Source organism: Anneissia japonica, unplaced genomic scaffold, assembly GCF_011630105.1.
Source record: "Anneissia japonica isolate Jap-2015-1 unplaced genomic scaffold, ASM1163010v1 scaffold287705_len1045735_cov187, whole genome shotgun sequence".
Classification (NCBI taxonomy): Eukaryota; Metazoa; Echinodermata; class Crinoidea; order Comatulida; family Comatulidae; genus Anneissia; species Anneissia japonica.
Genome location: NW_022709509.1, coordinates 128381 through 151504, shown reverse-complemented (window position 1 = coordinate 151504; position 23124 = coordinate 128381). Strand labels below are relative to the sequence as shown.

The window sequence follows — 23124 nt, the reverse complement described above, 5'->3', positions numbered from 1 at the left end:
TTTTTTTTTTTTAAAATATAAAAACATATAGACCCTATCATGTGTGTGTGTTTTTTTTAGGAAAACAAATACCTCATGCTTCGTACATTAGTTAATGGCTTGATCTTCGCTATCCATTCGCAGGATCTTATTGTTCCACTTAGTCTAGCCTGGGTTCCAGGCCCTAATTTTGGGTTACTCACTATTTATTGCACTTAGTGCGCGCCATACCTAATTTAATTGGCGTCCCATACTCGATTTTTCCGGATTATTCCGTCTCTAAATTAACTTTCTCGTTGGTGGCGCTGTCCAGAATGAGAAAAATAATAAAAAATAAGAGACCAGTGTGGCAAGTCTACACTTAGTCCTTCTAGTATTTAGTAAATTATAGTTAAAAACTGTGTCCACACTATCAAATTTTATGTTATGCCCATAATATGGTGTGCCTATACATAGTGATGTGATGTCATCATAACCATATGTAGGCATGTCACATGGTTTTGCCAAATAAAATTTGATAGTCTGGACAAGCCTTTGGGCGTAGATGAATACACATGCAATTAAGTAGCAGAGGAAATATGAGGTATAAGATTCACCTTCGAAGACGTAAAGATATAGTTCGGGTGCCAAATGGAAGATAAAGTGTCCTCTCTCCGTACGATTTCGAATTTTGGAGCAGCCTCTACGCAACGGCCACTTTGTATAAACGCGTTCAAGTATGTATAAATAGTAATAAATATTTCAAAACTGTGTATTGTTTGTATTTTTTCATAGAAACCCATATGCCCTCACTGATTTCCCATCCCCAGGAATTATACGAGTATCTATATCGAGTGGCAAATGAAGTTTCTGGCGGAGAAAATACTTTATTGGGTTGTTTGCGTTCTGTGTTATTGACACCAGAGCATAAGGTCTCGTTAAGACTTGCAGATATTGTTGTTTATGTTGCAGAGGTTAACGAGGCAAATGTAGGAACTCAATAAACTTTATAACGTTGTTCTTAAAATAATTATGGTGACACTCCATTTTATTAAATGACACTAAAGAGCATAATCATGCAAATACTTTACACAACATTAAATGTTGATGTCACACGATGATCTCCGAGAAAGGAGAAAGATCCAAGTTCTGTTTTTGATTTCATGAGTATGTTTTCGGACCTTGTGTGATCAATTGGTTTGATCATGTAATTATTTTCAGTCCGTTTCAGGATGTGTATCTCTTGACAACTTCTTCATTGCCTTTTCAACTGCCCGTATTCGATGAGATTTGTCACTGTCATCACCATTTTGTAGATCCTTTAACTCATTAACTATTGTGTCCTGTAAAAAAATATTAAGGTGTCATAATAGTAAGACTCGTCTATTGTATTTATTTTTTCGCACGCAGCTGTGTCAGAATTATTTTAAAGGTAATGTCGCACTAGACGTTTCACATCCAATTCGCCATCTTTTTTGATATGTGCAAATTACAGAATTTTGATTCAGAAGCAAGTCTGTCGATCCGCCTGTTTATATTTGGAGAAATAGATGATGATACCTCTTGTCCACAAAAGCCTATTTCGGAGATATATATCAGTGGCGGCACCAGAGAATTGCAAAAAGGGGTGCACGCCCCACCCCCAAATCACTAACCAAGTGTGAAATCATTTGATAAGAAACTCTTCTCCCTGGACCCCCATGAGGTAAAGCGACACCCAAACAACTTCCTCTTTCGAACATAGGCTCGGCCCCTTCAGACCATAGAACCTAGAATGCCACTTGCACGACCCGGCAAAACAAATATGGATGCGCCAGTACAGTTTTCGAAATGATTATAACAATAATAATCAGTTATTATTATACAGCATATCCTTTTTCACACTTATATTATACCCAATTACCTACTGATATAAACCATTAGACACATTATTCTCCTGAGTATTTAAAATCGATTACCTACCTTATTGTAGATAAATAACAAATCATTAAAATTGTTATGGTTACAGTTCTTTTAAAATGTTTAAATAAATTTAAAAAATAATAATATTTGAATAACCAAATTTGAAGTAAGCACTAAGTAACAGAAAATATTTAAATTAGTTTTCGTTTTGTTTTATTAGTTTTTGTTTTATTTCTTTACACAACAAACGCAAAAAACTAATAATACCTTTATGTCTTTTTTGCTCCCAAATTCCATTTCCTTGTCATTTTCATTTAATTTCAAAGCTCCTTCATTCAAATCCTCTGGTGTTTCCGACGCGGATGACTCTCTTAGTTGAGCAAGTTCTTCGTCAAACTCTGGATCATCATTGAGTAGATAGGATTCTGTGTTCGTTATATCGTTACTGCTTTTAATCAGTACCTCAGGCTCCCTCTTGACTTCGATGGCATCCCATTTCTCTCTCTTATTTTCTTGAATCTTATTATCGTCTGCATTTTTAAAATGTTTTACAAACTGTTGCTTTGCCGTTTTTGTTATATAATTATTGCCAATACTATTGTATTCTTTTTCTTCGTGTTCGTCGTTTCTGATGATTCCTTCATTTTCTTCTTCTGGTATTTCACTTGCGGAATGTTCTATGTCAACGTCTTCTGGTATTTCACTTGCGGAATCTTCTATGGTAACTTCGTTTTTACCATTGTCTGCATCTTCCGGTGTTTCACTTGCAGAATCTCCTCTGTGAACTCCATCTTCTGCTACGTCATCTGCTGCTGTTTCACTTGCAGACTCTCCTCCGTCAACTGCATCTTCTACTCTTTCGTCTGTTTGTGTTTCACTTGCAGAATCTTCTCCGTCAACTGCATCTTCTGCTCTTTCGTCTGCTGGTGTTTTACTTGCGGAATCTCCTCTGTCAACTTCATCTTCTGCTCTTTCGTCTGCTGGTGCTTTACTTGCAGAATTTTCTTCGTCAACTTCTACTACTTCGTCTGCAGGTGTTTTACTGGCTGAATCTTTTCTATAATCCCCACTTTCTTCTATTGCTTCTGGTGTTTCACTTGCAGAATCCTCTCCGTCAACTTCACTTTCATCTTCTGCTTCGTCTCTGTCATACACCTCTGCTGAAATTAATCTCTTTTCTTTTGGTGTTTGATTATCATCTATGTCTGTGGCTTTTTTCTTTTCTATTTGTTTATAAGGAGTTCCACTCTCGAAATATTCTTTTTCAACTTCACCGTCTTCCGGGATTTCACTCGCTGATTCTTCTACATCATGTTCTTGTTCTTCATTTTCTTCTGGCGTTTTACTCGCAGATTCTTCTCCGTCAACTATTTCTTGTTCTTCTACTTGGTTTCCATTCCAGTTTGGTGTAAATGGTGGTGGTTTGTTCTTCATAAGTTTTTGAAATTCACCCGTTGTTATATCATTATACAACTCCTTCACTGAAATAAATAGATATAAAATAAATTAAAAACTGGTGCATTTTTTAATTGTTTATCTCAAGATCTGTAGTATGTTGTATAGTTATCAATATTACTTAATACATCATTGGGTTTCCTGTAAATATTGGTAATTAAAATGAATTAATTATTAATAGGCCTATAGATAATTATTATATAATATTACTAATAATAATAAACATTTAATTGATTTATAAGTTACCGTACTATGTGAATATGTCATTACATAATTAAAGTAAAAAAAGTACATCAGCCGACTGCATTTACAAATCAATAACCAAAATAAATTTTCTTTTAGCCTTGTGATTTCCATAACAGTCTGTACGGTTCACCATATTAATTATTAATAATAAAGATAATGATGATGTTGATTATGATGATAAATAAAAAAAAAGAACAAGTTGTAGGATATTTAAGAAAATTGAAAATTACCATTTAGGCCTAGTTGGCATTGTGGTCTATGAATAATGTATTTGTCAGAAGTCACATTTTAGCACCACATTAGCAATTTATATTGATGTCTTAATATTATTTCTAAATCCCCATTTTTATATATAAGGTAAAGATAGAACTTAAATCAGTTCACCAATTTTCACAGCAAAAAAAAAATTCAAACCACAATATTTGTCAAAGTTGAGCTGGCAAGAGTTTTAGCAATTTAGAAACGGCTTATAAATACCACAGAATTGAGGATGTTGTCAGTTATGAATAATAAACAGTAATTTCGATCGCCAGTCAAATAAACTTTGATTTAGTAATGCTTGCGGTCGGATAAAAATCACCTCACGGAGAGAGTCTTACTTCGGTCAGCTCTCGATCTATCGCTCTCTTCAGTTCGTTTCCTTTTATCGTTTAATATATCCCCACTTAAAGTGTATTCACCGCTTCCTTCAGATGTTGCAAGAGCCTGTTTTGAAAAGTTACCTGGAGAGAAATACATCATTTTCATTAATTATCTTCCATTATTATTTATGTCATTTTGCTTTCAAAAAAAAAATTAAAATTGGGTTTTTAATATTTTGTGGATTTTGCATGAATTCTTCTTTCAAGCAATGTTTATTTGATGGAAATTGATTTAGTATTAGTAAAGTTATGAATATTTAATTAATGTGATATCAACAAGTGGGTTTTGAGGAAACCACTTGCAAAGATTCCAAAATCAATAGTTTATTATTAGGTTGATATTTAAAAAATAATGTTATTAACTTTCCAGTTATTTTTAGTAATTGGTATTTTGCAGAAATGTTCTTCAATATATCTTTTATAAACTGCGAAAACCTAAAATTATGATTTTCGAACGTTTTTGGTGCTATTGCAAAATTAAAAATTATGAAAAATGTAGGGTTTTCCAGAGCGCATATAGTAGGCGAGTGGAAATTGATGCAACTACAAAGGCTCGTGTGCCAACTGTTTGCACGGGGTAGTCGTGAGCCCTCAGGGACGAATCATCTGTGACACGAAACGTAAATTATTAGTTACCTTTGAACTGTTTATTCTGATTATCCTGAATTTCTGCAACCCATTTCAGTGTTTTCTGTAGCTTTTCGTGCTCAAATTCCAAAGCTTTTAGTAGATGATACAATACACCATCTACCGTCACCCTCCAGGCGTCACGCGTCCCCGGTAATGATGCTACCAAACTACTGTACTCCTCTTCCGAAACGTTGCCATCTGCACTGCCGTCATTGTCATCTCGTTTATTTTCATTTTTTTCAATTTTCTCATCATTCAACGCTGTGATAGTAAATTTGAAAATTAAAACTCTTAGAATATTATTAAACTATAAACAAGGACATAATAATCGAATATCGAGTAAAAAAAAATAAAATACGCGATCTGTATTAGTGCTTGTGGGTTGTGATACCTTATAATGGCTAGTTTCATAACCTTTAATTAAATTATCCGTAAATTACCTATGGAGTGCCCAAGGTTACTGATACTTAGTGTTTAACGGTTATTGAGGTGTATTAGACTACGGAGGGTTATTTTTCCATAGACCCGAAATAAGAAAGGAGATCTCTTAAAGTTCCCCCATGGAATATGCTGTAGATGGTAATTAGAGATAATGATGAATAAGGTAATTATGTTAATGGTAATAAGAATATGTGGATATTATATTATAAAATATACACAAAAACAACCACATGTATATAGCAGGGGCAGATCCAGCGGCACGAGGGCTAGTGCTTTTCCCCACCCCAACCCCGCTTCTTAACAAAAATCTCAAACACCTCCCCAACACGGCATCTCCCAGATTTTCTCTATCTGCTCCTGTATAGAACCAATTGTAACGAAAATAATTGTTCAGAAAAATACAATTTTAAATTGTTCCTGACCGTTATTGACTAGTTTCTGGCATTCTTCGCTCATAGTGGAGAGGTCTAATTCGTTGTTTTTCTCTTGTTGGGCTATTAACCTTATCACATCAGTTGCGCAAGTGTTCAGTTTCTACCAGCAAAAGAGACATCGTTAGAAAAAAAACAGTTAATAATTTATTACATACACGTATCGGTAATGAAATGGACATTCTATACTCTATTGTCGTGTTACATTACAATATACATATTCATGTTCCTCAAGTTCATGTATATTATTTACATTTCTACAATATATTTTGATACAAATTTAATATTGGTAAGTATGGATGTGTTTTACTTCGTCTTGTTTCTATGATTTAAATGCATACGAATATTTGTACAAGTTCTCTACTTTATAACAGCTAAACATAGGCCTACATTATGACATGAAAATATAAACCCCCTTTTCAGTTGAAAATGTCAAATGTACGAAAAAAATCATATCAGGTAACATAACTTATACAAACTAGGTATCGTAGGAATTGAATTAAGTTGTCATGTCATTAATTTGCTTCTTTGAGGCATGGTCATAATTAAACATGCTGTACAAGGGCAGTTAAATATTTTACAAATGTTTATATGTTAAGGTGTATATATAGTAATGGTTTTCTCTAGTATGATGTTTAAGTTCAAAAGAACCGTAAATAACAATGTCCCAAAAATATCCGTCTATTGGTCATTATACATCGTAATGACGTCAATAGGGAGATTTCGCAACCTTACGAAAATGATAACGAATACGAATACGTCATAATAATCATTATCGTCTTTGTGCCTCAAACGTTCTTGACAATATGCTGTATAAGTTGAATTTGATTCTTGATTCATGCAAAAGACATGATTTACCTACGCTGTCACAGATACACTACTGTAGGGGAAGGGTTGTCTAAAATGTGATGACGTAACCGTATTCGTTATCGTTTTCGTAAGCTTGCGGAAACACATTAATGTTCGTAATCTAAATATTTTGCTGTAATATTATTCTCTCACTACATATACATACAGTGTTCATAATAAGATGGTTAATTTACATTATTCATTGCTTGCATACTGGTAATGTATTGTGCGAACACATTATTTTCGTTTTCTATCAATACATTAACACATTACTTTTTGAATAATTCAAAACATGTTTTTCTAAATGCTATTGCTATTGTTATCACCACGTAGATAGAAAAGAAACTGAAAAGAACTGTTGTTTGTTGAGAATGCCTCGACGATTCGATTGAGTTGCTTCTTATTACATAATATTTTTGTTTTTAATATTATTATAATCAAGCCTATTTTATTTTTTTTTCTATCATTACTATCATTATTTAGGATTCCATAGCAGATTTCAATAACTTAACTATTATTAATATTTTGAGGGAAGTGTTCAACATTGTCATTCTCACTGTGTCCATACCACGTAGATTGACTAATGGAGTCCAGGTAAGGATTTAAACATGGCAAAATAAACGCGCTAGACAACCGGGGTATCCTAGGATCCCTATCACAATATTACGTTATAAGAATTTTATAATAATGTTACAGTTTTAGTTAACTTTATTTTGTAGAAACATAAGTTCGTACTTATAACCTAATTTCATAACGTTTGAATGTTCCTGCAACGTTATGTGAACGTTACTTTGTGACATAGGTCTCCAAACCACAACGTTCGCGAACGTTAATAAGAACGTTTTGCATTTGCTGGGATAAGTGTTTAATACTACCAGTAACAGTCAGGTACTTTAGATATCCAAATTACAACGTCTAGGGGCTTCTTTCCATAACTTATGTTATTGATTCTAAAATACAAGCCCCTTGTACAACCACGGCGACGCACACCAAGGAAGATTGTTTTGAAGTGAAACGCCAGAAAATATTGAACGGTTAAAAGTATAGACACATCTTGATGCCACTGACTTTCCAATGGTTGTTTCAAATTTGTCGAATATTATTGAGAAAAAAAAAAAAACGTTGACTAATGGGAAAATCCAAGGGTGTATAACTACTTGGCCTCATAGCACTGTTGGTAAAGTGTCCTTTGGTAATTTTTAATGTTCAACTTTAATTTGTGCTGTATTTGATCAAATTGCAATAAAGTATTATCGTATCGTATCCGAACGGTAATCGAAAGGTATTGCGTTTGATTCCTGATGGGGACATGTCGTTTTTCTGAAATACAGGTCTCCTTATAATTAAATACCCCTTCCAATTAAGGACCATATTTCTCTGGTCCCAACTGAACAAATGTCTTTTATATTATTTTAATTAGATACCAAAACTGTCATTTCTATAGCTAACCAGAATAATATCACAGACATTTCATTTTCATATATTTTTTAGGTGAAAAACATATCAGACAATGATAAGTAGGTCAAAAACACACGAGTCAGGTGTAATTGACCTCCATTTTAAGTCGATATCCGGGACGACTTGGTCCTATCCAAACCCTGGGAGACGAGGGCTCGAAGCGGCGCCGATGTTAATTTTAAATGTTGTATTTTGTGGCGACCCTGCTTTTACTGCTCGACCCCCGACACGCCACAAATAAAAGCAAGATCACTTGTGGATTGCCGAAAATGCTTCCCGACATACTGTTAGGCAATTGTGTTTATCAACTACAAGTTGCCAACAAAGGAAAATGTGCTAGGCTATATAAAAACCAGGTAAAACACAAGTAACACATAAACTATATAGGTAGGAGGATTGGATTGATTTGACGTATTCGGTGTGAAAACCAGGATGAGCGAAGCCCCGAAGACTTAGGCCCTATTTCAAATGGGTTCTTCTGGTGGGGATTGGGCAGTACACCGGGAGACAATCCCGTACTATTTTCCGAAGAGGGGGTATATACTTTAATGTGCACACACACGGGCCATATTGCACACGGAACCAACAGCTTAAATGTCTCCTCCGAAGAAGCAGTTTAGCCCTCCATATGAAGCACAATGAGAGGAGCGGATGGAATTGAACCGGGTTCTAAGGAACCATCCACCGGCGCCATAAGTCTATAATTTTATATTTCAATCTGCATGATACGTGTGACATTCACAATACAAAATGTGAATTCTACTAAAATCTATATTCAAATAATATTATTCGTTCAAATATTTGAATATAATGCGTTAATATATGCGTTTTGTCTTGGAGACAAGTCTTTTGTTTTATTCATAACCTGTTCGTTATAATCAATTCGTTGTCTCATTGCCTGATCGTCTAGTAATTGAGTATTTTCTAACATCACAATTACTTTAATCATACAATATGAATTAGGCCTAATACAAAATAACCTGAAATCGGTCGGTAATATAAAGGACAATAACCTGTCTAACTGACAAATTCATTTTTATACCGAGACAGTATAGAAGGCATTCCCAATTATATTGTTCACCTTGCCCGTATTACTTCGCTATGCTTTATAATAATGTGCGATTAAACACCCTAGCACTCATTTCTCTAATTGGTTGTAATGCCTGGCGTATAGCTGATGATGCGCGCAACGTACGTAACGTCAATGGATACATTAATTTGGTATGTACAGTATAGAAAGTCTAAATTATTAATAATTTGAGAACGATCGGAATATAATAGGTTCTGTCACTAGGCAGCAACATTAGAGATGTTACTTTACCTTCGGTACACAACTCTATCTTCTTTATTCTGATACTGCGTCTTCCAAACAGCATTTTTTTTTTTTGCCGATGCAGCCTCATCACTTCATTATGTGGAGTGTATGATTTTGTGTTATGCCCGAGGTTGAGGGCGAGTTTCTCTTTGCCAACACTGGATATGCCCTTGCATTTTTAGTTTGAATCAAGAACGAAGGCACTTAGTTAGAAAGGCACTGATATTGTGCGTTAAGAGTATTATCCATTACATTTTTGTTGTCCCAACTCATTTCCGCGTTTTATTCGAAGCCTAACAATCCATTCACGTTGTGAAATAGACATAATCCTAATAAATTTCACACCTCGAGTTGAAATATTGTTTGAATTTTCGTAGCATCGCCTTGGCATTGCCTTAGCCTAACAATTGCCGTACTGTATAATGTTATGAGTATTTGAATACTGATCCGTAATCCTCCTGTGGTGATATGTCTGATTCTTTGGTACTTTATCAACTGTATGCTAAAATAAGTACCGTATAATACTTTAAGGACTAATGTCATTTGACATGATACGTCTGAGGCTTCTGGGCTGAATCTCGATTGAGGTCAATGTTTAACATTGTATTTACAACATCCACTATCTAATGGAATATACTTTATTAGGATTATTATGTTTATAATGTTATTATTGTTTTTTATAGCATCTTTAATAACCTGATTGGCCTAATTAAATAATATAAGATGAATATTGTTTACACTACCTTTATAATTCTATATAATCATTCATTTTATTCCTATATTGTAATTAATATTAATATAAACATTGTTATTATGAATTTTTTTCATTATCGTTATTGTTACGTTGCCATCGTCGTTGTCGCTATCCCGTTACCGTTGCTCTCGTCGTCCCTGCTACCGTCGTGATCATTACTCTGCATATAATTTATTTATTATTGCATAGGTTGACTGGATATATCATCTTTCATTAGAGCTCCTGTTAGTATTGTTCCAGCAAGCTCAGCGGCGGATTAAAGTGGAGGTGTGGGATGGGCCCAGTCGACCCGTCCCCATCTCCTAATTTTTTCAAAATAAGAATATAATGGAGAAAAAATACAACATTTTAAGTCTAAGAGTGCCATTTCCGACCATAATCGTAAGCTTTCTTGTCTCAGTTCCAGCCATGGTGGTGAACATTAGGCGTGAGGACGCTCTATCTGTGAAGGTCCTTCTTCTGACCCCCCCCCCCCCTTCTAATCAGAATTCCTGGATCCGCTATTGAAAATCTTACTTTTGGATTTCGAAGTGCTGTCGTATCCTGAGAAAAGAAATCATTCAGCTTTTTTCTGTTTATTTAGGCCTACTGCATTTTTTTTTTTTTTTTTTTTGTGGTTAGAATTAGAAGCATTTGTAGTTTTGTTTCTTTTTTGTTTATGTAAATTATCCTAACTATCTTGCTGTATTCAAAGATTAATGACACTAAAATTGACATAATAACCGAAATATTGCAAAATATAGTATATCGGTGCAGAATAATTAATGGTCTTACCACGTCTCCGACTGTGTCCTCTTCAGATGACTTCGGTAAAGGTTTACCATATCCTTAAAAAAATAATGTTTTAACATTATTTCAACAATAAATATATATATATTATGTTCTATATTATTTAGAGCACAAACTATTTTGAGTTGACGTAAACATTAGTTAACACTGCGCATGCGCACTCATTCTTTAAGCTTGTGAAAGATATAAACATTCTAAGAGGTTCACCATTAATTATCTATCCGCCTTGCGAACATTAACATTAACTGTACATAGCGCACATTTCTATAATACACATCATAATCAGCGGCGCTGATTACATGACTAATTTATATATTTATTTTTATAAAATAAATATATATTATGTTCTATATTATTTAGAGCAGCACAAACTATTTTGAGTTAATGTAAACATTAGTTAACACTGCGCATGTGCACTCATTCTTTATGCTTGCTTGTTAAAGATATAAACATTCTAAGAGGTTCACCATTAATTATCTATCCGCCTTGCGAACATTAACATTAACTGTTACATAGCGCACATTTCTATAATACACATCATAATCAGCGGCGCTTTACATGACTAATTTATATATTAATTTTTATAAAATAAATATATATTATGTTCTATATTATTTAGAGCAGCACAAACTATTTTGAGTTGATGTAAACATTAGTTAACACTGCGCATGTGCACTCATTCTTTATGCTTGCTTGTTAAAGATATAAACATTCTAAGAGGTTCACCATTAATTATCTATCCGCCTTGCGAACATTAACATTAACAGTTATATAGCGCACATTTCTATAATACACAATATAATCAGCGGCGCTTTACATGACTAATTTATTTATTTTTTTTAATTTTTTTTATTAATTTATATTTTTATTTTATTATTTTTTTAATTAATTATCAATACATTGCTGAAAGTAGTTTTTTATTTTTCTTTTATTATTATGTTTTTTAAAATTAATTATCAATACATTGCAGAAAGTAGAAGTCTTCAGCTTTCTTTTTCGTCGAAACACTGTTTGCGTTTGCGTTTGTCACTCGACTAATTTCAATTATTGGTTCACACTGAAAATTATGGCGTCCGTTTGCGTTGCGTTTGTAATTGCGTCAACAGACGTCTAAATACTTCATAAAGGCAATCTCATGCAATGCTCAACGTATCCATAATATAGATATTGTCAAAATTATTCATAGTATTAGTTACTTTTGTCACTATTATTACCTCAATTACTGTTAAACCATTTCTCATATCTAATGCTTCCATATTATGTAAGCCCATTACAATGAGTTTAATTATATAATGTTCATATTAGTAACACTATCATCATAGTCCTATTAGAATTATAATTACTATCATTATTAGAATTATAGATATAATGATTAACACAATGCATATATACATTTGCACACGACCCTTTATTCAAAAATAATCATAAATTGTAATATCCTGTAAAGAAAAAAGAAAAAAAAGAAAGAAGAAAAAGATATGGATTTAGAATTACTTCTCTGACGTCAGTCGATCATTGTTATATAACTCATCGTTTTCATGATTTAGCTAGGTAAACTAGTCAGTGGCGTATATATGATTCTTGAAATGGAAAGGGCTGATGAGGGAAGTGGGGGGGGGGCTCGTTAATTAGCTGATGAAGGGAACTAGCTCCAAAAATATGGTGATTTGAGTTAATTATTAACTACTTGACCGTTTTTGGGGGGAGAGGGACTGTGGGTGGGAATAGTACTTTTTTGTGGGGGTGGGGGCGTGCGTACCCACATGGATACGCCACTGAAACTAGTTACAATCAGTGGAGGTGTTACATACCAGAGTTACTATCATGTTATTTAAAATTATTCATGGCAATAGCTCGAGAAAGATACGTGTCCTAATGGGGAAAAAACTACAAGGGCGTATACCACTTGGCCACGTGTAGAGAATCCCAACGGTAATCGGAAGGTTCATATCTCAACGAGGACAAAATACGTTCTTATGAGAAATACATTTCCAGCTTCAATTATCACTAGTAGTGTTTCTACGTACCAGAGTTACTATCATGTGATTTAATAATTATTCATTGCTTGTTATGTAACATCTTGAGAAGAAAGGGCCTAATTAGAAATCCAATTAAGGTTGGCCTCATAGCTCAGTTGGTAGAGTTTTCCAAACGGTAATCGAAAAGTCTAGATTCAAATTCTTACGGGGACAATACGTTTGTCATAAAAAATGTATTATCATCATAGTATCAAAACTGAAACTGTTTCTCTATTCAAAGTATTACTGTCATGCAGTTAAATATTATAATTATTATTATACATATTATTATGTATTAGGTAATACATAATAATATGTATAATAATAATTATAATATTTAACTGCATGACAGTAATACTTTGAATAGAGAAACAGTTTCAGTTTTGATACTATGATGATAATACAAGTATATAGTATATATATATATATTTGTGCCTATATACTTAAATTCAGAAATGAATAATATAAATTTATATTATTAATTGCTTTATTCCACTTTCTGTTTCTGGGTTTTTCTATGCCTTAAAATCACTAAGCATATACACCATTATTAATATATATATCGTATTGCTTAAAAATTCTAATTAATATTATTTTTATGTGTATAAAAAATCAGCGTATATCATCTTGAACCGAATTATATTCGGCATTATTTTCGCCGTAAAGACATTTACGAAAGAAAGCACAATCGTTTCCGGCATTCTCCTCCTTCATGATGTAGGCCTGCTGTAATTAGAAGTTGGAGGACGCAGGCCTAAGCCTAATTGGAGCATATTCATGAATTGATAATTGTGAGTATGAGTAAGGCCTAATGCGAACGAATGAAATTAAGGTCATATGAACATTAAAAGAATTCAGTGCGTCACAATAACACAATAGATGAGGAACTTGAATAAGATCTGCTTGCTGATGCATTGGCTTTTAATTTGTTTCACTGGGACTACGAGACATTGTCTGCTCATTTATTAGTCATGAATTCAATATCATCCAGCGCGTCTTGGTATACTGGAACATGACAGAATCACACTTTATAAACGTTTGTTATCTGTATTTGTTGTGGCTATCTCAGAATCAGCGAGTACCACCGGTTAATAGAGGTTTCTTCCTAACTGTTATTGTAAAGAACAGATTTAAATACGTTTAGACAGGCCCTGAGCGATGATATGAATAATGCTTTTATATGACGATGAAGACGATGATGGCGATTAATGTTGGTGGCTGCATATACATTTTGGTGGTGATCTGAATAGATGGCTCATGGTGATCTAATAAAAGGCCTAAATAATATCATGATGATGGTGATGCTGGTGATAATGATGTTGATAGTAATGATGATGATGATGATGATGATGATGATGATGATGATGATGATGATGATGATGATGATGATGATGATGAGGATGCAAATGATTATGATTATAAAGGTGGTAGTGATAATGATGATGATAGTGGTGGTGTAGTGGTGATGATGACGCTTATGGCGATTATGATGGTGATGATGATGATGTTGATGACGATTATAGTGATGATTATTATGATGGTGATTGATAATGATATGATTAGGCATTTTTATCATAACAATAATAATAATACAGTATGTCGATTTATAAGGCCCAAATAAACATGGTCATAAGCGCCATATAGAAGTAAGACGTGGTAATATATATTTATTCAAAGGAAACTACCGAGTTGTGATATATTTTGCAATGATTATAACGTTGCATCGAGTTTGTAAATTTTAACACCAAACTAACACTACGCCGGCGCGGCCAATCACTCCGTCGCGCTATGTGAATCACCTGCCCGATGCTACGGTGACGGATCGCGGTTGGTTTAGAATCGTGTCGAAAACCGAAACTGGTAGTTGTATAGAAGAGATAAGCGTGCGCGTCAATCAGCAAAATCGCTGTGACGAAAAAGGGGCGGCGATTCACCAACAAACCGGTCAAAAAAGAATATTAAAGGCGCATTTGAATGTTCAATTTTAAAATTCAATGCCTTTTGCTTTGTAGAGTGCATTTGTATTATGCCTTCCGGTAGGTCTAATTAAAACTCAAAGTTGCCCAGTTTACTAAATAGCGACCGGATCTACGAAGGTACAATGAGATTACAAACGCTCATAGTATCGGCAATGTGTAATCCAGCCTATAATATAAAGCTCTAGTTGATGATCTGACTTTATCCATCAGCGCAGCATCTTCTAAGTTCTGACTGACGTCATCCACAGAGCGACCAGACGATTAATCATACACAGTTTCCATAGTAACGGATGAGTTTTGAACAGATCGAAAAGCTTTATGTTAAATTTTATGTCGTTTTTATTATCCCACAGAGGAAGATAAAAGCTATCAAAACGAAGAGGATAAAGTGGCGAAATTGAACGATAATAGTATACTAAGTAACATTTCTTGAATTAAATTTGATATAAATATCGATCGTTTTATCTCATCATTATTGTTGATTTTATTTATATGAATTCGTTCGTTAAATTTTTAAAAAGCGATTCTCATCGAGAGGAAGTGTAGGCCTACATTATTATGGACAAAATGCAAAAGATTCGTAGGCATGATTTATACATAGAGTGAATTTGTAGCTTGGGGATTTTCGTTAGCAGCCTGAATGGATCGTCATTAAAAACGATCCGTTGCGCTCTCGTCGTCGTGGAGTGGCACCATGAATGCCTGGCTTAATGTGAAGTAGCAGAAATTTCGTTACCCGGGCGGACTTTCCGTAACTCTGCCACGGACAAATGGTAACCAAGACATTTCAAGTTTATAAATGTCTGTGGCACGAATTGTTTGCGTCAGAGTTATGAAATGTCGACACCTACCATTGAACTGGACTAGTGGGGCTGAGTACGTTCAAGCATGACCATGTGACGCTTTGATTTATGGGGTATGATGTAAGTATTTTGGATTTGAACGATTATACTCCAGAATTCATAGTTCGAATTTAGATATTACTTTCCATTTTGATTCAATAAAATATTCAAGAAAATTTATTGTCTGTAATATATAAAATAAAATATAAACCAAAAAATTGAAATACTCGGCAAGATTGTAAAGGTCGGAAAAGAAATTTACATAACCACATTACGCGTTCAGTGCCAATAACAGCACAGTCTTAAATATAAACATTAAACGCTAAAAGAAAAATAAAAACGTGAAGAAACTTTCAAATAAAGCAACATTTTTAATCTATTAAAACTTAAAAATTAATTAAAACCAACTTTAGAATGAATGGAGGCCAAATGCGTGTGTTTTAATTTACAGTATTTATGTACATGAATTTTGAAACAATTTTCTTCCCGAAATCATGGGCGAATTATGAGGTCCCCGTGACATTATATCAGGTATGACATTTATGACTGAAATAGTAGCCTAGGATGTTGCCCTAAATTAAGACATTTAAGACCTCTGAAAATGTTAGTTTTTCTGTGACACCCAGAGTCATGCATGACCATATACTCCTATGTTGGTGCTGAGATGGTAGGTATCGATTCAAACCTTCTGAATTCTTTAGTAGCCACACCTAACATAAAACAAATCCTGCATCCACCTCTGCAAATAAATGTTTATTTGAAAGAATAATCATCGGCTAATGCTTCTTTGCTCTTATACTTGCTGTCTATGGAATTATAAAAGTAAACTAAATTTTAAAGACTAAATTTAGGCCATAGTGCACATCAATTTCTGGGTGTATATATAATATAATACACTGTATATCCAAGTATTCCTCATACGTATAAGTAATTATCGACCCATGGTTTATTAAAGCATAGAACCACTGATTATTTACATTGAAACTTGTTCATCAGGTAGTCCAAACGACACCGACTGATGATTAATTGTGTTATGGCGCCATGGGTTCATAATGCTCATTTTCGCTGCTGGATGAGTGCGAACACATTCAATCGAAATTAAGTATAATAATATATTCAGTTCTGTAGATCTCATAATATAAATTAAAATATGGATGCGGGGAGATACTTGGTGGCTAAGGTAAATAATAATAAAAATTTATAATAGTAACAATAATTCTCCTTTAGTATTTATTTAACCGATTATAAAGATAAATTATCCAAAATCAAAAGATGGTGAGGAGACCAATAAATGAGCTGGGCTCGTACAAGTATTGACCACCTTATAATAAGGAAAGGAAATAAGGAAGTATAAAGGCCTATTTATGCAGCAACCTTGCATCAATGACGGAAACTATAAAAGATTTCCAAGAATTCATTTTGTTAATTTATACCTATATTGTAGAACTAAAATGCATTATTTATTAGTTAATAATCTCAAATGTGACTATCAATGGGCATGCAATTTAATACAATCGATAATAAGTTTTCTTCTGTACCGAACATATATGCTAGTGTAAACGTGGAGTATGTATCAATTCTCACTTAATGTGATGATGTTAGTATACATGTAGGCCTATATATTTAGGTTAGGCTTGCATTACTTAGTTAATAGGCTACTATCGATCTCCATACCCACGTCAACGTCGGACGTCGGTATCACAGAGATTGTGGCCCCGTCATTTCGTCATCCTTTTCAATTTAGAGAATTTTACCAGGATTGGACCGAATACAGTATGGACGTTCAAAGTTACGTACAGAGTGGATGCCGAATTCAATGGAGCCAAAATCCCAGAGACAGCGGCATTGTAATTATGAAAGCCTCTATTCTCATTTCAAATAGGTCTATTATTCAGGAGTTCGGGATAACTGTAAATATCATTAAGCCTGGATTCAAGAAAATCGCTACACTGTCGCTATACCGGTACATAGTTTTCACTGCGTAGCTGTCCTCAACGAAAGCGATCTGCGATAGCATATAGCGATTTTATGGAAACTATAGATTAAACAATTCCTAGTTTGAACTGCGCATGTCCGTAACAACGTCAATCGACATAAACAAACACACATTGCATAGGTTTATGTCGATTGACCTGGATTGATCTTGGATATGAGCATGCGCAGTTCGAAGTACGAATTGACTTATTAACCGTAGATCTGAAGCCTGGTTTTCATAAAATCACTGTCACTGCATTCACACTGCGTACCACCTGTCCCCGTTGCAACAATCGGGGAGACTCCCCGATTCAGCGTCGCTCAAAGCTATCGGCGGTAGCGTGTAGCGATTTTATGAAAACTGGACTGTACTTGAACGTGCTCATTGACCGGATGCATTTTCGAAGTCGTTAACAAGATCACGAAGTAACCGTACATCATCATCATATGGCCTAAGTGTATTTGAGTATATAATCAATATGAACCAATGGTTAATGCGGATTTTAATGCTGTACTTGAGGAGAACCCTTAGATAATAGCCTACGTTCTGCTACTATAAAACATTATGGTATTTTGCAATGTAAGCCTTCCTCTGATGTGACTGTTTGTTCAAACATTTGCGTTTGCAATTCTCTGCACCGCCAAATAACAAATCTTGAAATTTTCCATGCCATTGAAATTCACTGTCACGATTCAACGTAATGATTAATGTTGGGCATGTAATAGGCAAATAAAATATTCAAAATGTTCTATCTGTCCCATCGGGGTACTTTTTCGAACATTTGATAAGGGATATTTTAGTGGGATAGACTGATGCCCAATACGATCTCTGGACATCATTGTTTTCTATACTTGTGCACTGTTTCAATCAGTATAGGCCTATAGTTATTATAGCCTACTAATTTTATCGTCATATAAGTTTTATTGACATTTAAACTATTGGACCTATATGAAGCCTGTAGCTAATTAAGGCATATTTCAAATCACGGATGCAATGAGTTACCAATACAGTGATAGGTTGATGTATGTGAGTATGTATGTATGTGTAAGTACCGTACAGTAAGTGCTTTATCTGGAGCAATGAGTGCTCGGATTTTAGGCCTTGTGTAAAAAGTCAGTTATAAAGAAATCAATTAGAGCTTTTTAACAGTTTTGATTTATTTATACAGCAGAGTTCTAGAGTAACACAATAAAGTGGTGTTCAGCAAACCTATGCTAATCTACGAACCTGTCGTCGTCAGGCAGCGTTACCATCGCGCGTCATGATGACGGTAAATATACCGTACCCAAGAGGTGAATTAATTCTAAGTAAACGCAGTATTAGATAAATTTGATGCGGTTTATGAGCTGCCACATAGTGGACTAAGATAGTCAATTGAATTCCTATAAATAGACATCCACGTAACGTTTGTCTAAGCAATTATGAAAGTAATGTCCATTTTAGATCGAATATCCAACTGTGGAACGCCAATGTAAACTTAAATCACTGGGCGTTAATGTCAGAGCGTAAGTAATCGCATGAGCGCCTAGAGGCGGATGAAATAAGTCGCATAGCACTAGTAAAAGATTAAATGAATCGATGAGTTGATTTGACATTTATTGCACTTGGAATTAGGTTTGCCAATTTGGCGTTTCATATTCAATGATTTCGCGCTTTTGTCGCCCGTGTGTGCATGTGGGAAGTATCTGTTTTAACAGTGATTACTTTTTCATGTGTCATTGGTCTAATTTATTGTATTCCGATTGTGTCTGAATGATTGAAAAGTTCGCGAAAAGGTAATAGGAACCACGGCGACTAGTAAGTGCATTTGAATTAATACATGCAATTTTGCATTTTAACGACAAAGTGGCTATGTACTGACGTAAAAAGTTGCGCGTAAAAAAATACAAAACTATGACGTCACTCTATATGCGGGTACGCGCTGATCTCATAGACATTACTATGTTTAAGAACTTTAAACCTTCAGGTATGAGAAATTTAGAATCCGTGCCCAAAGTATCGTCAACTGGTGGAATGACCCCTTTAACATGGTACCGGTATTTGTCATTGTCATCTATTACGGTACCTACGACGAGAAGGCAGCCCGTGGATTACTGCGCATAATGTAGGCCTACGTTAACCCAGGCAATAACAACAGCTAAAAGGGATGCAGATAATAAACTATTTAGAAAAAAAAAATATCTTGTAATCATACTTTCATTAATATTCATAAGGTAAACTGGATTTTTGGAACTCATTGATTAGAAGCAAGAATAAGAACTCTTTCACATTAACTTATCTAATTATCAACGAAAGTTAGGAGAAAATGAGTAGTAGATTGTAATAGGCCTAATTGTTTTGAGAAATGAATAAGTTACATAATTAGCACAGGTTAAAAAATAGTAGGCATGTTGAATACATCATTTCGGTATTCTTACAAAGAAATTTTGGGGTTATTTTAAGTAGTGAACTACTGCAGTATTCAAGATTAATATTCATAAAACTAGCTGGTAGTCTAACGCCTCAACGCCACACCAGCAGTAACCTGCGCGCCAATAATGTTAGGTCTATATTTTCAAGATCAACGGGAAGCTCTGACTGATAGGATTCGTACGTGGCGTATCATACATCAATTGATTGATCTTGATAATAAAGTAGGAATTATATTACAAACCCTTGAACGGAAGTGAGTTATAAATATTTTAATATTTCGTGCAGTAAGAAGAAAATAATTCATAAGATTATATTGGTTTTTTCGCATCCTGCCGGTTCTTTTCATTCTTTATTTACAGCATGCACGCGTTTGCCACCGTATACATAAACTGCTTATAACGGAGTACAGTAATTAATGTTTTTCAATCAACTCCAGAGATGGAGACAGGCAAAACAACAAAGTACAAAAGGCGAAAATGATGGAATAGCCAGGTCGTCATGCATCATTGAAATATAGTTAAGTAAGTTTATGTAACCTGCCATATGTCGATTGATGACATTACACGATCTCACTAAAAACATTTAAATATTTAATAATGCATTCATTCATTCATCCATCCAATTATTCAAACCGTCCATCCCATAAGTCTGTCCTTTCAATTTTTTTCCAGTTACAATTTCAAATATTTTAAAATTGGAAATTCTGGCTTAGCCCCCGGGGAACCGCGGCATCCACAGGGAAGAACCAGTACCGACATGTTATAACAGATACATTGTTCCTTATCCCGCCTAACTCTCATGCTAGGGTTATTCGAGGCGAGGAGCATAGCGATCGCACTCTCATTTAAATCCGACGCTGCTCGGGTTTGAACTAGGGTCTGCAGCACAAAAAGAAGGAGCTTTACTTCTTGGCCAGAGGCTCAGCCGATATATTCGATGCTGAGCCTATTTATAACCTTTCCAGTGTGCCCAACCTATCTTCTCGTTCGTCCATTCATGCAATTCATCTATCTATTCATTCATTCGTATATATATATATGTATATATATATGTAGGCCTATATATATGTATATATATGTATATATATATATGTTATATAGTATATATGTATATATGTACATATATATGTATATATGTATCTATTACATATAATAGATAAAACTATACGATTAGGGTACTGTATAGGCACATTTATGTAATGAAAATTTAAGATAAGGTGTTGATTTGCCACAAATTTTGTTTGAAAATACAGAGAAATATTATTAATCATTGAATGTGCTATTCATGGCGGTCTATTTGTTTAAAGACGTGTATTAGTAACATGTTTACTGTTTGATTAAAGCCTATACTTTTTTATTTGTAGTCTTTATTCCAAGAAAATTAATCATAACCAAACAAGGTAAAAGCTTCCTGAAACTTTGTGTATATGGAACAAAATTTTGCTTCGGGCTCGCACATCTGCGCGCATGCGTTAATAGGTCACACATCGAATTTACAATAACAAAAGTAATGGGTTTACACATTTTAAATTTAAATTAAAGAAAAAAGAACGTCAGTCATTAATTCGTCATATTTAAAAAGATGACACACAAATGAAAATTAGTTGTACGCACCATGACTCATTTTGCGTACTAATCACGTGATTTATCGAATTGAACTGCGCATGATCAGTACAATAAGCGAGGCCTAAGTCTCTTTATGTTTTGATGTTAATATGGTGGTATGTCAGGTTGGGGTCAGAAGAATATTTTTAATATCATCAGGAATATGATGTATGTGTAATTAAGGCATACATAAATTATAATACACAGTTACACTTTTTTCCCTCAAAGGGTATTACGTAATATACAACGGAATACTAATATATCACAATACATATTAGTCCTAGTAACTTTACTCCCTGCCTCGCATATTCCATTTCTTTTTCTCCTCTACTGTCAACCAGCTCCTCGACTTATAATTTTCTTGTTCTTTTATATATTTAATGTATACACCTTTCCCTTTTTGTCAATATTATATTAATTAAGTAGATGTGTACGGTATGTGTTTCTGTCCAATGGCACGAAAACTCCAGAGTGATGCAGTTACTACCCTAGGTGGCAAACGTTTAAATTAAAAGTCGTTTACATATTTAGGCCACTTATTTTACAACTGATCTGAATGATGATTATGATATATCACGGAAATAGGTCTTTACGCGCAAATACTGTCAGAAGACGATTCTATAAGTGCACAGATCAAGTTAAATGCATTTTTATTTAGGAGCTATTGTACTAATATGTACTGCCTATGGTCCAGCTACAAACACAAAAGCATAGATTCTTTAAGAGTTTGCTAACAACGCACTAAGGATACTCCTAGGCAAAGAAATGTTTGTCTCTTGTGGTACCGTATATACAATATATAATTTATCACTTTCTAAACTCTATTAGAGACACTTTATCAATAAAGCCTCCAGCCTCTTTTGTAAATAATGAACAAATTGTACGTGCACCATGGTGCGACACTAATTAGGAATTAGAACGGCAACCATGTATATATATATATATATATAATATATATATATAATGTATATATATATATGTATATAGGCCTATATATACAATTTGTATAAAAATCAAGATAGCCGTTAACACAGTTAAATAATCAAAATAATAATGGTCGACTTATAGAGCGCATATTATGGAGACCTCTATGCGCTTAATATATAAATCATCAAAGAAAGGTAATACGTCATGTGTTCAAATAAAGGACAAATTCTAGACCGCCTTTGGGACCTGAAAATTTGGGGTGGTTTCGGGGTTGGACTCCTAATTAGAGGGCTATCTTTGTGTTAAAAGGTTGAACATTGTTATTTGGGACTCGAATTGGAGGGGGCACTGTATTTCTAATAGTTTTCTAATGGTTATGACGCTCGACTTGACAGCGAGAGGTCGCAGGTTCGAATCCCGTCGGAGCCATTTTATTACACAATGTATTTATTTATAGGACAACATTCTTTGAGTGCTATACACACACACACACACACA

At 34.3% G+C, this 23124-nt stretch overlaps 1 protein-coding gene across 1 annotated transcript in view; it reads right to left on the bottom strand.

Annotated features, from left to right (window-relative positions):
• Positions 1–23124, bottom strand: part of LOC117106713 (enolase-phosphatase E1-like) — a 24182-nt gene continuing 1058 nt past the window's right edge. Inside the window, exons 2-7 of the mRNA XM_033248125.1 lie at positions 10855–10907; positions 5696–5807; positions 4839–5093; positions 4161–4283; positions 2128–3341; positions 1–1301 (exon numbers count right to left, since the gene is read on the bottom strand). Of these exons, the coding sequence (XP_033104016.1) occupies positions 1176–1301; positions 2128–3341; positions 4161–4283; positions 4839–5093; positions 5696–5807; positions 10855–10907 (1883 nt within the window). The 3' untranslated portion in view covers positions 1–1175. The remainder of the gene's footprint in view (positions 1302–2127; positions 3342–4160; positions 4284–4838; positions 5094–5695; positions 5808–10854; positions 10908–23124) is intronic.